This window comes from Myotis brandtii, unplaced genomic scaffold (assembly GCF_000412655.1).
Source record: "Myotis brandtii unplaced genomic scaffold, ASM41265v1 scaffold494, whole genome shotgun sequence".
NCBI classification, from domain to species: domain Eukaryota; kingdom Metazoa; phylum Chordata; class Mammalia; order Chiroptera; family Vespertilionidae; genus Myotis; species Myotis brandtii.
The window spans coordinates 1714985-1728449 of NW_005368860.1; the positions used below are offsets into that span (position 1 = coordinate 1714985).

Genomic DNA, 13465 nt, shown 5'->3' on the forward strand with positions numbered 1-13465 from the left:
CCTCCCCCTGGGACTGTGAGAACGTGCTTTGTACCAGTGGCTGCCCTTTGCAAATCTGACTCCTGGAGAATATTCCAAACTAAGAAAGAAGATCTGGAAACAGAACTCTGGGAACACCTCTTCTTAGCAATTATGTTAAAAAATGGACACTTTGCTTTGCAGAGAACGAAGAGAGGAAAGAGTTCATAGAAAAGAAATGCCGAGAAGTTCAGAAACAAAGAAAAGGATATTCGCAGGGTGAAACGGGAGGTTTCACTAGGGAAATACAACAGCACAACTGTAAGGTGAAAGCTCAAAGCAGATAAGAATGCACTCAACTGTCTCCATTTTGCAACCAGTAGGCCGGCCTCCTAGAATAAATAGGGTCAATCACTTGACTGAATGACCATTGAGATAGCTGCAGTCTCCAACGCCCTCTCTCTAAGCCCACACCCGTGAGGGGTGGTGGGGATTCCAACTCCAGGTCCGGACCCGCACATTTCTGGGCCCTGAGAAGTGAGCCCACATCCAAGGACTGTTATCACAAGTCCACCGAGAGCTGGCCACACCTGCCATTCCATTCCTGGTGATAATGCCAAGTCTGTGATAAGAGTGTAACACCTCCCCAAGTCAGCCTCCGGGAGCCCAGCTGTGTCCTCTGTGGTCATGGGAGGCAAGGGGGTGGGGTGCGTTTGAGAAGGAGGTAGAAATATCCGTATGAAAGAGCCTTCAAACATTCCAATTTCAAAGTAATAATAACTTCTCATTGACCACCTATCCACACATTTACTTAAACCTTTGGGGAAGTTACTGAAGTAATTAAAGATATGAAAGACTGTTCGTCTTTCTCTTAGTATCACAGTTCTTTCATTTGTTTTCAGGCTATAGCACAAATTCACCAAACTCCTGTTAACTAATGATGACAATCCAATCCAACTCCTTTCTCTCCGACTTTAGAAACGTGTGGCTGGCGTTCCCTGGCTCTTCCCGAGGAGGTTACTACCCTTTTCCTCCTGAACTGTTTTCCCAGAAAGCCAGCCCCCATGTTTACGCCATCTGGGGGGCGGCTTACTTGAGGGGGCCGGTAAAACACCTTTTCCCGTGGCGTGAACTCAGCGCCTCTGCCAGCCCAGCCCTAGGAAGGCTCCACTTCCCTTCCGGGACCAACTCACCAGGCCTTTTTCTTCCGTCGGTGCTTGGACTCGATCATTCGAACAATGGCTTCCTCTTCGTAGGTGTGGCCGCACACTTTATTTTTCACTGGCTTCTTCATTTCCAACTGCAATCAAGGAGACATTAGGCTTTCAGGAATGCTAATGACCAACTTCCAGTAACTTCTCCAAGTCACTGATTACTTGGCACTGTTTTTTCCTAGTTGGGCTTTCTATGTTTAACCTCCCAATCTCAAGGCTTAATTACGACCGAGGGCCACAGAAGAAACAGCAGGGAGACTAGTGGTAACAATGTCACTGGCCTGTGGGCCAGTAATTTACTCCCAAATGGTATGACTGATTGAAAAGTCTTTCCAGCCCACGGACCTCCTGTGTACCGTGTATATACTCTCTGATCCCCATCACTCCTCTTTCCTCCCTTCTTAACCATGGACATGAAACCCAGTCAGCAAGCAAACAGGAGCCCCTGGCCTCTGTGAAGAGAACTGCTCTGGTTTCAGGGGAGGAAGGAGGACACGGTACCTGCGTGATGGGGCAGATGAAGTTGGTCTGACTCTGGGTCACAATCATATCTTCGTCAACCCCCTCTGGTCCATCAGCCTCTCTGTCCGCTTGAAGACCGTCTAGAAGAAAAAAGGGAAGTGGCTGAGCCTCTGGGTCCACCATGACAAGGGCAGGAAGGAGTGGAAGGAAGGGGGGCAATAGTCGCTCAGGGTCTACTTGGTGCCAGCCCCTGTGCAGGGCACTTGGATGCCTATTAACCCTTCTGCCCATTTTTGACGAGGAGACCGAGACAGAGCAGTAAACCACTTTTTCCAAGTTACAGAGGATCCCTCTGTGGAGGCGTGATGTCCAGTAACCAGGAGTGCGGCTTTGGTGTCCCACGGACCTGGTTATCTCCACGCCCAGCTGCAAGGCCTTGGCCAGCCAGGCCTTTCTTAAAGCTCCACTTGACAGCTTTGTTGCAAAAATGAAGAGATGGAGAAAGTGGTGCGCTTCGCACTGCCCCAGGCACGAGGACGCATTCACTAAACGCAATGACTGTTAGGTGGTGCAGGGGTTCTTTAACTTGTTGGTCTTAGAACCCCTTTATTCTGTTAGATGTTATTGAGGGACAGGAAAGGGGACAGACAGGAGAGGACGAGAGTCAGGAGCAGAGCGGAGCGTTCTTTCGGGTGGCTCTCCAAGCCGCCTCCTGTGGCGGCCACTGCCCATCTCCGCGTGTGTGTTTGACCGTCTGCGAAAGAGTGACCCCTGTCCACGCCTCGCAGGGCTTGTTCTGAACCAGTGGCTGGTTTCCGACTGCATGTGTTACACTGTGGACTTCACCGGAAAGTCTGTTAGATGAGTTACAGAGCTCAGCCAGCGTGAACGACTGTGGGTTTGTTTTTTATTTTCTATTTTTAAATTTCAAAACGTAGAGGAAGCAAGAAAGCACAAGTCAAATGCACTGCCAACCACGAGGGAAGGCGGAGTGGGGAACTGGCACCGTAGGTGGCTACCAACATGAGTGATCACGGAAGGAGGTCTGACGGCGTAAGCCGAGGAAGAATGCCAGCGGTGAGTAAGAGCCCACAGACCAGCAGTCTAAAAGGAGAAAGGTTCTCCGACGCTAAACTTCTCTCCAGATAGAACATTCCCTCACCCGAAACCTGTATTTATAGAAAGTGATATTGACGCTGGGATTCTACAATGTGCTAACAAAAGGTCACGTCTGGCAATAAATGTCACTTACACGAGTTTAGCTGACCAGAAGACACAACTTTTTGATAAGCCCAGTATTAGAAAATTAGAGGGAAAAATATAGATCAAATCAGGCAGGGATTTAGTCAAGCGATGTTTGGCTCTATCTTCTTGGCCTGGTTCATTTGAATACTAAAACCAGGGGGCCACCCCTCACTCCCCCAAGTTGTTTGTTATTAAAGAGATCTCAAACTTTTTTCTGATTATAAAGAGAAAAACAAGAAAACTGGTCCTGTTGTTTGCCACAAACATATTAGAGGCATGCTGTTGGTCTGTGCCAGCTGCCGACTTCTGAGCAGTGGGGCAGAGCTCGGCTGCACCCTCCCATCCAAGCCTGGGCCCCGGCCCCAGCGAGGTGCCGAGGTTGGAGATCTGGGCAGGAGCTGGCATTTACAGAGGACCCATGAGAAATGCCAGTGGCTTTCCTGTGATTCATTTGATGTCCTAAAGTGAGCACTACAGGGGAGAAGCCAGGGGAATGCTTGAAGCAGTGTGAACAGTTCAGGATTCCAAAATGCCATGAACATTCCCCAGTGATGTGAACTGGGGGAGGGCGGTGAAGGCGTTTATTGGATCCCAAGATGTAGGCTCACGGTTAGTCAGTTATGACTGTTACTGAGGAGCTAAGAAGGGCTGCCCTCAGCCTTTCTCACTCAGTCATCATCTTCCTCATGGCTCAAACCAAAGCCTTTGCAATTATTCTTGATTATTCCTTTTCCTTCATTCCTCTCATCCAAAACATCAGCGAGTTCTATGGACAGTTTCTGAGCTACATTCCGTAATCCGGATCTAGATTCTTGATTTCCACTCCATCTTAGAACAAACTACTGCGGCCTGCTGCCCGGACCCAGGCAGCAGCCTTCTGGCGAGACTCCGTGCACACTCTTCACAGTGGCCCACGCAGCCCACCTCTGACCATCTCCCTCTCACTCACCAGCCCAAGCAATGTAACCTCTTGGAGAGGCTTCTCTGGCGCCCAAACTAAAGAAGCCACCTAGGCATTCCCTGTGACATCCCTTTGCGACACTACCCATAGCACTTATCTGTGAGCTGTTCTTATTCTTTAAATAACTTTTTATTGATTCCAGAGACGGAGAGGAAGAGAGAGAGAGAAACATCAATAATAACAGAGAATCATTGATCGGCTGCCTCCTGCATGCCCCACACTGGGGGTTGAACCCACAACCCGGGCATGTCCTCTGACCGGGAATCGAACTGTGACCTCCTGGTTCATAGGTCCATGCTCAATCACTGAGCCATGCCAGCCGGGCTGTGAGTTGTTTTTGTCTGTCTCCTTCCCTTTTCCCCTCCCCTCCCTTGGTCTCCCTCTGGGGTCTTTGTTGTCTTGTTCACTGATGTTTCCTGGAGTCTAAAATATCCTTGGCATATAGTAATAGGTGTTCAGTAAACATCTGATTTAGTAAAGGGCTTTATCTAACAAGGCAGGAGTGGGCATATTTTTCATAAGGATATACTTAACATAGTTGACAGATGTGGCAACCACAAACACACACACCCTCACACAACAATGATTTTATAGGTTTTAGGCAAATGACTGAGGATTTCACCCCAGCTTGGGGTGCAGCCTGGGACCCTGAATTACATGTCAAAGGCAGGAAGTAAATATAAGGTTTACAATTACAGTAGGCCATGTGGTAATTACAAAGGAGACTCTAGACATGGTCTTGTGGTCAGAAAATACACTTGGTCCTGGCCACACACAGCCTAGTATTAGTCACTTGTCTGTCTTCAGACCTCCCGACTTTGGCCACCAGTTAGACAGCTTCATGCCAGCTAGGAACACAAGCTGATTGCTGTGTGCTTTTTCAATGAAGCCTGGATGTTTTTCTAAAAGCACCTTTCTCTTAGGGTTAGTAGCACATAAAGAAAATACTTTACAAATATTGTTGCCTGCTTGAGATGCTTCCTGGGCTGTCCAGACTCTTGGGCTGGCACTATTCTAGGGCAGCCTATTTGGAGAGGCTGAGCTGTACACGGAAGGTTTGGGGGCCCCCCTAATGTGTAAAAGAACATGGATTCCAAGTTTGAAACTCTCTCGTTATAGTATCTGCACATGTGTCTGCGCCAGTTGCTGACTTGTTTCTCCTCCCCAGTAACCTACAGCTGGGCCTCCAGTGGGCCCACCTGTCAACCTGGACATATCTCAGACTCCAAGTGGGAAAAGAAGTACAGGTGTGTGTGTGTGTGTGTGTGTGTGTGTGTGGCTTTGAGGTCTCTCTATGGCACTGCTGGGTGTCCAGCTTTGCATCATGGTTTCTTCCTGAGACTGGTGGCCTGGCCTGGCCTGAATGCTAGCTGTTTGGTGGGCCAAGTTGCCATTGAGGGAACTGAATCCTATTTCCAATACTCTCTGGCACCCAGGCCTCTGCTGTGTGTGAATGGCTTCTGCAGAATTAAGATGCAGGTCATGTACAGAGAGGGTCTACAGAACTAAATTTCCTAGATGATACAGCCTTCATAGGACAGCATCATTCCAGAAATCAAGTTTCAACAAAGATGTTCAAGAACAGACTGAGTTATTACAATTCAATCAGAACAACGGCTAGAAGATAGGGTCCAATAAATGTTACTTATCATATATATTCTATTAGAATCAATGTTATATACTGATAAAATTGTTATTGCTATTATTATTATTTTTACCACTATGTGCCTGAAGCACTATGCCTGGTATTGGCAAAAAACAGTCCTTGCCCTCAGGGAGCTCAGCCACGTAGGACGGAGGGGCAGGCTGTGTTAGAGCCCATGTTCCAGATTGCTGTGATCCTCACTGCTGCACGGTCCTTCCCTCTTCTTATCACACCTCTCCCGAGAGCCTGGCTTAGTCATGTCATGCACACCGTCTTGTGAGGGCTCTGCATACACAAGATACTATGGAAAGACTCTCCCAGAAAAGGACAGTGTTGGCCTCTTTGAAGAGCTGATATCTGAACTGCATCATAAAGAAGGGCCTTTCAACCTACATTTCCTGATGCAGCTCTGCTACCCCCTTAAATGTGAGCATTTTAGTCTTAGCCACCTGAGGTCAACATTCTGATCAATGTCCCTCCTCTTCTCTTGGTTATAAGCTATTCTCATCTCAGATTGTATGTATGTGGAGACGATATCTCTACCCAATCCCTAAAGCCAGTCTCCCTTTTTAGAAATCTCACAGCAACTACTGCCTATACCATATTCTTTTAGCTTTTACTTCCTCATTATCCAATGGTTGCATGTGGATGGAGCTTCCTCTCCAGGTAGACCAAAAGCTCTTTGAGGACAAGCACTGAGTGTGTAGTGGTCAAACCAACTCAACGCAAGTTGCATTGTTGAACATCTGCTCTGTGCCAAACACTACGCAAGTGCCGGGCGTGGATACAAAGAGGACTAAGATTGGGTCTGGCAGAGGAGACACATAGAAACATTTATATTCAGTGCAATGAGTGAAATAATACATGTGCTGTGTACAAAGTATGAAAGTAACCCAGAGGATCTCTGTGGGTGGGGTGAGGAATCCAGGTGAACCTCCTGCAGAAAGTGATGACTAAGCCAGGCTCTCCAGGGGGATGTGATAAGAAGAGGGAAGGGCATTCAGGCAGTTGTACAGTATTCAGGAACCTGGGCTCTAGAAACTGCCTGCCTGGGTTGGAATCCCGGCTCCATCACTTTTTCAGCTTGGGTAAGTTACATTATCTTTCTTTGTCTCAATCTTCTCAGATGTAAAATGGAGCTAATAATCGTACCTACTTCATAGAGTTGTATAAGAATTAAATGAGTTAATGTGTGAAAGGTCTTAGAATAGTGCGATAAAAAAAAAAGGTATGATTTTTAACATTATTACTCAGAATACCCACAGACCTAGCTAGCATGTAGTGGGCACATGCAATATGTACGCTCAATTCAATAAAAATGATACGCCATGGGATCACCCAGAGAAAAGACAAGATGGTCCCACCCAGGATTCTAAATGGGATGAGCTCTTTCATGCCCCAGGCGCAGTGAGGTCCAAGCTAGCTCAGTTGTGTTTAGCTGACACAGCGCTATGAACATTTTCAATTTCTGGCCGCTTTCACTTCCATGGCTCTTTCGACACACTCTACTAAAGATCCTGAAAGCACACTGAATGAAGAATTTCAAAATATTTCCTCCAAATGAGCTGACAATCATAATAAGATGTACCCGTTCACATTATCATGCACTCACTAATTTACCTACTGTTGTTTTAGGCATGTGCTTCGTCCTCAACTGACATCATGTAATAATTTGCTTCCACTTACTTAAATACTGTCATATCTGTCATATGCCAAAATATGCAGGTTTTAAAATAAGTAAAACCCAGTGCATTCTACTAGTGGGACAATAACCAATCAGTTTTTTATAGTCATACAATATCCATCTCAAGCCAACAAATACTGAAAATATCCCCAAATTCAGTACATGCATTTAAGACTTCTTGTAAGAGAAGATTTAATGGCCATCTCTAGATTACCAAGCAAAAGCAGGAAATCTAATGCACACATTCTGTTTCTTTATTCTGCAATTAACTAGAAAACCACATGATAGGAAAGCTGCAGAGCCCGCACAGAGAAGGTCCACAACTTGCAATTATTTAGATCCCCAGTAGAGTATGAAGCAAGCAAAGATCGGAAGATGAGAAACGCCAATTGAGCTAATCGTACGTTTTATTTTTGAGGGTTGTAGATGCCACCCGTCCAGGTAGCTAAGACATGCAATCTCTATCTTTAAACTGTCTTCACTCTGTCTCCTCCTCTTCATTCTCACTGCTGCCCTAACCCAAGTCCCCAGAACTGCCTATTTAGAATATTGCAAAAGGTTCTTTACTCATCTCTCTGTCTGAGTCTCTCCCCAATCTATTCTCTCTACTACAACTAGCCATCTTTCTAAAACCACGGCCTCCTAAGCATGACAACAAGACTTCAGTAGGTGGCTCAGAGCATCTTCATCTCCTACTGCTCCCCACCTCACCCCATCTCCCATGTCCACCTGAACTAATTACAGTTTGCACACACTGGCCACGCTCTTGTGCACTCTGCTGGCCTTGCACCTAGCAATCTCTGACCACCCTTCCAGACTCAGAATTTTCTCTATGAAATCCCAAAGCAGAGGTGAGTCCTCCTTCGCCTCCAGCCTATCTTTTGCATGTGCTATAATCATATGTTTAATTCTCCATTTTCCCTGTCACACTGTGAATTCCTTAAGGGAAGGAACTCCATCTTACTTATCTTCAGATTCTCAGTGAGCCAGGCAAGGTGCAAGAACTTAGTAAATGTTCACTGAGTGATGGTTGCGGAAACAAGAGAATGCTTTGACTAGTGCTATCTATAAGGCGACTGTAATAATATGATGAAGACAGAGAGGGCTGTTTTGAAGGCAAGTCTTTAGAATAAGCAGCTTGGCCCTTGATCTAATTACTAATTTTATAGAAAGGGAGTCATAACACACTGCGGAGGTCATTCTGCTCTACATTCTCTGCTCCACTTCTGTGCGAAAGCAAATCACCAAACGGCAAGATGACAGAGGTCATATTCCAAGAAACAAACTATACCACTATGTCTTTAGATCATTTCTAATTCTATTTCTTTGTCCCAAACCACCCACGTTCATAGGAAAGTACAATAATAATCAGTTATCAGCACAGCCGCCATGGCTCAGTGGTTAAGCATTGACCTATGAACCAGGAGATCACGGTTTGATTCCAGGTCAGGGCACATGCCTGGGTTGTAGGCTCGATCCCCAGTGTGGGGCATGTAGGAGGCAGCCAATCAATGATTCTCTCTCATCATTGATGTTTCTATCTCTCTCTGCCTCTCCCTTCCTCTCTAAAATCAATAAAAATATATATTTAAAAAAATCAGTTATAAAAAATGTGTGAATGATTTCAAGTTTATTGAGTTTACCCAGGAGGGCAGAGAGTACACGCAGTGATATTCAAGAACGGCAGTTTTTATAACAGGAACACTGGGGAGACCCAGGTATTTGATAGACTGAGGACTTAAGGGAACTGTGGCATCACCACTCACAACAACTGATAGTTATTGAAAATAATCTGTAACACTGGAGATGCTTATGTCATAACATGAGATGAAAAAATGAAATTTGAAACTATATGATTAATTCATCTTAACAATAGTATGTAGAAAAAAAGGCTGGAAGAAAATCTGATGGAATACTGCAGTCCATGATGCCCAGGAGACATCATTAGTGTAGGTGTGAACTGGAGATGGAGGAATTAAGGAAAATTTCTAAGGTTTCTGAAAAGTAATTATTTAGCCTGGCAGGCATGGCTCAGTGGTTGAGCGTCCACCTATGAACCAGGAGGTCACGGTTCGATTCCCAGTCAGGGCATGTGCCTGGGTTGCTGGCTCGATCCCAGTGCAGGACGTGCAGGAGGCAGCCAATCAATGATTCTCACTCATCATTGATGCTTCTCTCTCCCTCTCCCTTCCTCTCTGAAATCAATAAAAATGTATACATAAAAAAAGAAAAGTAATTATTTAGCTTGCACATTTTACATCTAGTACTCTTCAGGAGACCAAGTAATACTTATGAGGTCAGCGGAGCCGACGGCAATGCGGACGGACGGACTTGTTTATTCACTTTGTCAAACTGAAACACATTATGAAATCAAGCCCAGAGACCATTTACTAAAAAAGGAACTTTAAAAATGATAATTGCTCAACTTGAAAACTGCAACGTTTCAATTTTGAGTCAAGAACAGGGGCTAATGACACTATTTCCATCCCTGATATTTTCTAGCTGTATCATCCGAATGACAGATAAAAATATTTCAAACTTATCTGCTCCACAACAAGGCAATACATCACAATTTAATTTATGTAATATCTTCTCTTCCATCTCCTCTGATGTCTGAGCTCCAGACACAACAATAGTGAAATACCTGTAGACAATGCGATACTTTAATAACAGAATAAAACTAGCCCTAATACCATACTTGGTTTTGTAAGGCTTCTCAAAATGAATGATCAATTTAATTCTAAATGATAAATTTTCATCCTCAAAGGATGAAGAGCACCTGCAGGCATCCACTTTGGGATGAGGAGCGGTGAAGGGGAAGCACTTGTCCTGAGACTGTCATGCCCGACACAGTCCCTCCCTCAGACCCCAGGTTTCATCAGTAGGTCACTGCCCAGGACTACGCAGCACGGCCGTTACAGAAGCCACAGAACCCACGTATCCATTACACAGGCTTATTTCCCTGCCTGTCACAGAGTGTCAAGATTTACTTTGGGCCCACTTAACAATTCTTCTTTATGGTGGCACATGGTAGTCGTGTTAAAAAAAAAGGAGAACAAGTCCCAAAGTGCCATCAATATGGAAGAAATTTAAAACGGTCAAAGCGTGAGGGCCCAAATCTAGTGAGGCTCAACGATCCTGTCAGGAACCATCAGCCACGCCCCCCAAAATGCAGCTCAGCCCCAGCCTGTGACCGGCCCAGGGTCCATCTGGGCAGGAGGCCACACACGCTGTGCCAGCCCTGACCTCTGTTTTCAGGGTCTTGCCTGAAGTTAGCATAACAGAAAATATAACCCAAAACCCCTGCCTACTGGAAGGAAGAAGTAAAATGAGAGAGAAAGAGAGTGAGAGAGGGAGGGAGGGAGGGAGGGAGAGAGAGAAGGCAACCAATCAATGTGTCTCTCTCACATCGATGTCTTCCTCTCTTTTTCTCTCCCTTCCTTCCACTCTCTCTAAAATTCAATGGGAAAAATATCCTCAGGAGGAGGAGGAGGAGGAGGAAGAGGAGGAGAGGGAAGAGAGCGGGAGAGAAAGAAGAAAGAAGCAGGAGGATGTGGAAGTCTCCAATCCCACAAGGAAAGGCACAGCCCTGGCCTCTACCCCTCCTTCCTCTCCCACCTCCCTCCTTCTCCACCTTCCACCCTCTTTAAAACTCCCCACATGCAAAGAAGACACATGACTTCAAAACCGGGATCAGCTTAGGCCACAGCTCTTGTGGATGTGTACACTAGATCTGAGTCATTTGTTCACTGTGTAAACATGAAGAAATCACACTTCTAAAACTTCCTCCTTCAGACATTACAGCCCTTGACAATGTGCTTAGCATGAAACATCTACTCTTTTCCTTATCCACACCCAAGTCGTCAAGAGGGACGATTTCCTTTCTCACCGAAAGCTCAGATTCCAGGACAGGTGACAGTAAGAGGCAGCAGGACAGGGAGGCGGGGCGGGAGGCACTGGCTGTGGGTGTCAAGCCTCTGTCCAGGCAGAGAACGGAGGCCCCGGAGAGGGATTTACCAAGGCCACCGCCCTCCTCTGGAAGCTCCCCACCCAGGCACTCAACACATCCTCAGTAATTCTCTGTTTATGCCCAGGTGCCCCTCACTAATCTGTAAGCAACGCAAGGAGAGGGACCCCTTCTGTTTATCTCTGTCCCGAGTGCATGGCTCATGCCGGGGCTCAGTGTCAGAACAAGGGACCCCATCCTAAGTGGTCCTCAGTGACTTCAAAATCCTGTTCACTCCCTAGCTCTTCTGCAGAAAGGGGTCTGTGCAAGACCCAGAGGCAGGGACTTCAGGCGGCTGGGCCAGGCACCCCTGGGCTCTCTGGTAAACTGGGTGCTAAATCTCCTGCCGGCCATCAGTCTTGTTCCTATTTCATTAGGATGCTATGAAGATGAGATAAATGTTTTGTCCTCATCAGAGGAACAAACCTAATATAAACGCATCGAGACAGTGACAAAAACATATGAATAAGAAGAACATCACGAGTTGCGGGGGGTGGGGGGGCGACAAAGCAGGTGATGGGATGATCTTGTCTTTCATCTTCACAGCCTGTGGGGTCCAGCGCACCGTCTATAGTCACCCATAAGCTCACAGACAGCCGTGATGCAGTGAAAGAATAGACGAAAGGAAGGATGGAGAAAGAGAGAAGAAAACGGGCTCTCAGAACTGGCTTTACCAACTCCAGAGGAAAAGGAAAAGATCTGGATCGCTTCCTTCCTGAGCACAGAATGTGGCTGGAGCCACAGTCTCCAGTGCAGAGCGGCTCTGACCTAGGGGGTGCGGTAAGCAGGGAGCAGGCAGAGTAACCAGCACACAGCCGTGACACCGCAGGACCAGGCTTACTGCGGCTCTGCAATTTTCTGACTACAATTCTCTTCCTCAGCTAAAGATTCTCATAAGACAAAGAAAAAACAATATGGGGAGGCAACTGGTTAGGGGGTGGGGAAGCCTGTCTCTCCCTCCGAGACCCTCAGCCAGGAGCCCATGCGGGAAAAGGCAGCAAGGAGCTCCGGAGCCCACGGAGGAGAAGAGCTGACAGCACGCGGAGGGTGAACACCACGGAAGGAGGGAAGTTATGCAGGGAGGTAATTAGCACTAATGATAGGGTCGTAATTAGAAGCAATGGGATTAAGAAAAGGAAATTTTTAACTGTCAGGAAAACCTCTGCTGGGCCCATCGTGAGGGGAAAATGAGTCTCCCATCTTCTTCACGCAGACTGAAGGCCATTCATCCTACCAAAGCAGTTCAAATGAGCTGGGAATTATTTAAAGGGGATCTTATTTTTGGTACCTAAAGTAGACTAGGTTACTTATGACACAGAGGCCTGGCGTGTCTAATTTTATCATTGTTCTCTATTCTAAATTCAATGGTAAAGGAGTTAACGATAAAAAAGTCTCTGATTCTTTTCATTCCAAAAATATGACTCAACACTAAAGAGATCAAGACTAGCATAGTGAGAACAAGTGAGAAAAACGGAACAGTCGAGCAAGCTTCCATTTACAACGGAGCCAGAGCTGAGCGCTAACGAAAGGGGAATAGGAAAAACCGGGCCTCTTTTATTTTTCAGAATGAATTCAGTGACATTACTTTTCAGAATTCATGTAAAGATGGTGAGGGAACTTGTCACACCGGGAACGAGCGCCGGCCTTCCCGTCGGAGCCTGGTTTCACAGTGACCGTGAGCAGCATGCCCACAGCTGTGCCGTAACTGAAACTTGCAGCCCTAAGGAAGGTTCACTTCGTGTCGTATTCAAGGACTGCTGTGTAGGAGGCTGACGGTCTCCTAGGGTCAGGACTAAAACTTGAAGGAAATTTGTTTTCTCTTCCTCATTCGGGAGCCCCCGGTATGGTTCATGCAAGTTTCATTTAGCAAATGTCTGCTGAGCACCACGGCTTCCTGAGCACAGAGGAGGCAGAGCCGGGGTTGAAACAGACAAGTAAGCCCACCACCATAGCCTGGTGTGCGGAGCCCAAGACCACAGCCGTGAGCTTGGGGGACCAGGGGAGCTCATAGGGAGGCTTCTGAGCCTGACAGCGGGAGGGACAGTCCCAGTGGGAGGGATCCTGAAGGAAAAGGAGGTAGGATGAGCAAGGGCAAGGACGTGAGAGCAAGCATGCTTGATGTGCCTCCATTCTCAGGAGAGGGGCTTAAGAGCAGGCACTCCAATAACATGTACCAATACCCTATATGTCCAGCCTAATAAAGTAAGCGATAAAAACATTTTAAAGTCAGGTTTTCTGATATTACACTATTATTATTATTACTAGAGGCCCGGTGCACAAAAATTTGTGC

The 13465-nt window shown here is 46.5% G+C and overlaps 1 protein-coding gene across 3 annotated transcripts in view; it reads right to left on the minus strand.

Annotated features, from left to right (window-relative positions):
* NSMCE2 (NSE2/MMS21 homolog, SMC5-SMC6 complex SUMO ligase) overlaps positions 1–13465 on the minus strand; it is a 213714-nt gene that overhangs the window by 8507 nt on the left and 191742 nt on the right. For all 3 annotated transcript variants that reach the window (XM_005876653.2, XM_005876652.2, XM_005876656.2), the window contains 2 exons: positions 1674–1774; positions 1152–1258 (listed from right to left, as the gene is read on the minus strand). In XM_005876653.2, coding sequence (XP_005876715.1) covers positions 1152–1258; positions 1674–1774 — 208 coding nt within the window. The remainder of the gene's footprint in view (positions 1–1151; positions 1259–1673; positions 1775–13465) is intronic.